General features: G+C 38.8%; 1 protein-coding gene across 1 annotated transcript in view; it reads right to left on the bottom strand.

Annotated features, from left to right (window-relative positions):
- Positions 1-2,043: 2,043 nt before the first annotated feature.
- The window catches only part of LOC103610433 (zona pellucida sperm-binding protein 3 receptor-like), a 23,946-nt gene continuing 23,006 nt past the window's right edge, over positions 2,044-2,983 (bottom strand). Inside the window, exons 11-12 of the mRNA XM_008594603.1 lie at positions 2,831-2,956; positions 2,044-2,273 (exon numbers count right to left, since the gene is read on the bottom strand). Coding sequence (XP_008592825.1) covers positions 2,067-2,273; positions 2,831-2,956 — 333 coding nt within the window. The 3' untranslated portion in view covers positions 2,044-2,066. The remainder of the gene's footprint in view (positions 2,274-2,830; positions 2,957-2,983) is intronic.

Below are 2,983 nucleotides of genomic sequence, written 5' to 3'. Positions count from 1 at the left end.
AATTAATTAATTAAAAAAGACATGCAGATGGCCAACAAGCACATGAAAAAATGCTCAACATCTCTAATCATCAGGGAAATGCAAATTAAAATCACAGTGAGATATTACCTTACTCCAGTTAGAATGGCTTTTACAGGCGAAGACGCAGAGAAAAGGGAACTCTTCTACATTGTTGGTTGTACTGTAAATTAGTACAGCTATTATGGAAAACAGTATGGAGATTCATCAGAGAATTAATAATTGAAGTACCTATGTCCCTGCAATCCCACTACTGGATATATACCCAAAGGAAATGAAATCAATATATCGAAAAGAAACCTGCACTCCCACATGCATTGCAACACTATTCACAATAGCCAAGAGATGGAATCAACCTAAATCCCCATCAATGGGTGAATGGATTAAAAAAACTATGCTATATATACACAATGTAATACTAACTAGCTATTTAAAAAAAATGAAATCCTGTCATCTGCAACAACATGGATGAAACTGGAGACCATAATGTTAAGTGAAGTAAGCCAGGCACAGAAAGACAAATACCACGATCTCACTCATATGTGAAATCTAAAAAAGAAAAAGTGGTTCTCATAAAAGTGAAAAGTAGAATGATGGTTACTAGAGGCCAGGAGTAGAAGGGGACATGGGGGAGAGAGGGGAAGTAGTAGATTAACAGGTACAAAGTTATGCTCTCTACCCCAAGTGAATAAATATGCTGTTTGTGCATGTATTGAAACAGCACCCTGTACCCTACAAATATGTACAATTAAATATTCAAATAAAATTTAAAAAGAAGTTTTGTCTAGAGCATAGTAAAAATTCATACAACTAAATTAGAACTAGGCAGACCATCCAACAGAAAAATGGTTAAAGGACTTGAACCAGCCCTGAACAATAAGAGAATTTCTAAATGGTTAATAAACACATTAAAAAGTAGTTTAACCTCACAAATAATTGGGGAAGAACAAATAAAACACAATGTGATACTACTCCACATCCAACAGGATGTCTCAAAAGAAAAAGAAAAGAAAGCATGAACAGCAGCAAGCTTTACATAGAATGCTCACGTTCTGCAGGTAGGAGTGTGGTTTGGTGCAATCACTTTGCAAAACTGCTGAACAAACACATACACACCCTCTTTGAGCCAGCAATTCCAGCCTTACGTATATACTGAACAAAAACACACATGTTCGGCAAAAGACATGCACAAAAATGTTCATAGCAGGACTGTTTATAATAGCCAAGAACCTGAAAACAACCCAAATGTCCATCAACACTAGTACAGATGAGTAAATTGTGAAATATTCATACACTGGTAAAATACTAAATAGAAATGAAAATGAATGAAACTCGACTATACACAACATGGATGACCCTCACATATGTAATGTTAAGAAAAAAAAGATATGAATGGAAGTACGCATGATGTATGATTCCATTTCTATAAAGTTGAATAACATGCAAAACCAATCTGTGCTATTAAAAGTGAGGAGAGTGGCTTTCTCTGCGGAGCTGGAGGGGCGAGTCAGTAACTGGTACAGGTGCTGAAAGGCTTCTACAATTTCGGTAATGTTCTTTTTCTCACTCTGGTTTTTAATTACAGAAGTGTGTTTACTTTGAAAATGCATTGAGTTTTGCGTCCTTTTTACAGATAAAGGGTAGGCGGGTTTTCAACACATGAGATGTGGAGTAGAGACATTCAGGTAAAGATAAAAGTATGAACACACTTTGAATTTTCTGGCTTTCATTCTTTTTGAGGTACAAAAAGAAATAAATGAAGTTAATTACAGACATTTTAGGCAGTGGATTTGTGTACTGGATGTGGGTCATATTTATGTAACATACTGTCAACATAGATGAACTGATATTTGATAGATGATTATTTAATTAACTAGCATTTTGAGTAAAGGAAAATAAACACTTGAGCCACAAAAGGCTAGATTATCAGTAATATCACTTTTCAGTAGCCATAATCATCACCAAGCTCTCCCAGCCCAGACACTTTTAACATGAGTGATGGTGCTTAAGGAATAATACAGTTGCTGAATGAAAATTCTGTATATTTATTAAAAGGCAAAAATAACCCCCCTTTTTTTTTTCTTTTTAGAAAACTTCCGATAGGTGTTCATCAGCATGTTTCCCTCTTGTTCCAGCTGCTGAATCTCCAGATACAGCTTATACACCTCCAGGGCCATTTTCACGTCCTCTGGGCTTGGGAGACACTGCATGAGGTGTTTGCCTTCAAGCACTTGGTCACAGTCTTTAGAAACCTCCTGAAAGTGATTTAAAGAAATGAGTGAGGGAGGGGTGTGTTTTGAGTGGCATTACTGGCAAAAGTGAGATTGATCTGAAGACTGACGGATGAAGAGAAAACCAGGAGACACTTTTCATCCTAGCAAGCGTTCACATGTAGGCCAAGCCCAGGTCTGTTATTGCACAGCAGCCAAGCACAGCTGAGGTGGGAAAGAGGCAGAGCTGCAAAGGAGAACCACAGCACCTCTGCAAGGACAGCCCAGGGATGGTTCTGATGACCAACCAGAAGTGGAGCAAACGCACAGCACTTACTGTAGAAGATGTAGAGCCTACAGATCAGGACATCTGGGTATATGGGACCCTCAAATCTAGTCATTTTGGCTCTAGCCACAGAGCAGGAAAATTTGCCTCTCTCACACCCTACATTGCTTCAAGGTTGAAATGCTAATTTTGATAAATTACTTACGCAGCCTGACAAAGGTCAGATGTCACCATTGCTAGCTGAGAGAGAGCTTTAGGGGAGGCCACCACGTTTAGGGGTTGATAGCACAGAACTTCCTTGAATTGTGCCACTTACCCTCTCACACGTGGGCAGCTTTGGGTACCAGGTTCTGTTCTCTGAGCAAGTGATACTTTGGGGACCAACCACACCATAGCCAGAGCTGCATTGGATGGTGACATTTTCAGGTTCAACATAGTGATTCTTAGCCACAGACGGCATTCCATTTTC

Source organism: Galeopterus variegatus, unplaced genomic scaffold (genome assembly GCF_000696425.1).
Source record: "Galeopterus variegatus unplaced genomic scaffold, G_variegatus-3.0.2 Scaffold11129, whole genome shotgun sequence".
Lineage (NCBI taxonomy): Eukaryota > Metazoa > Chordata > Mammalia > Dermoptera > Cynocephalidae > Galeopterus > Galeopterus variegatus.
The sequence above is the reverse complement of the archived record's forward strand: the minus strand, read 5'-3'. Positions and strand labels throughout refer to the sequence as shown.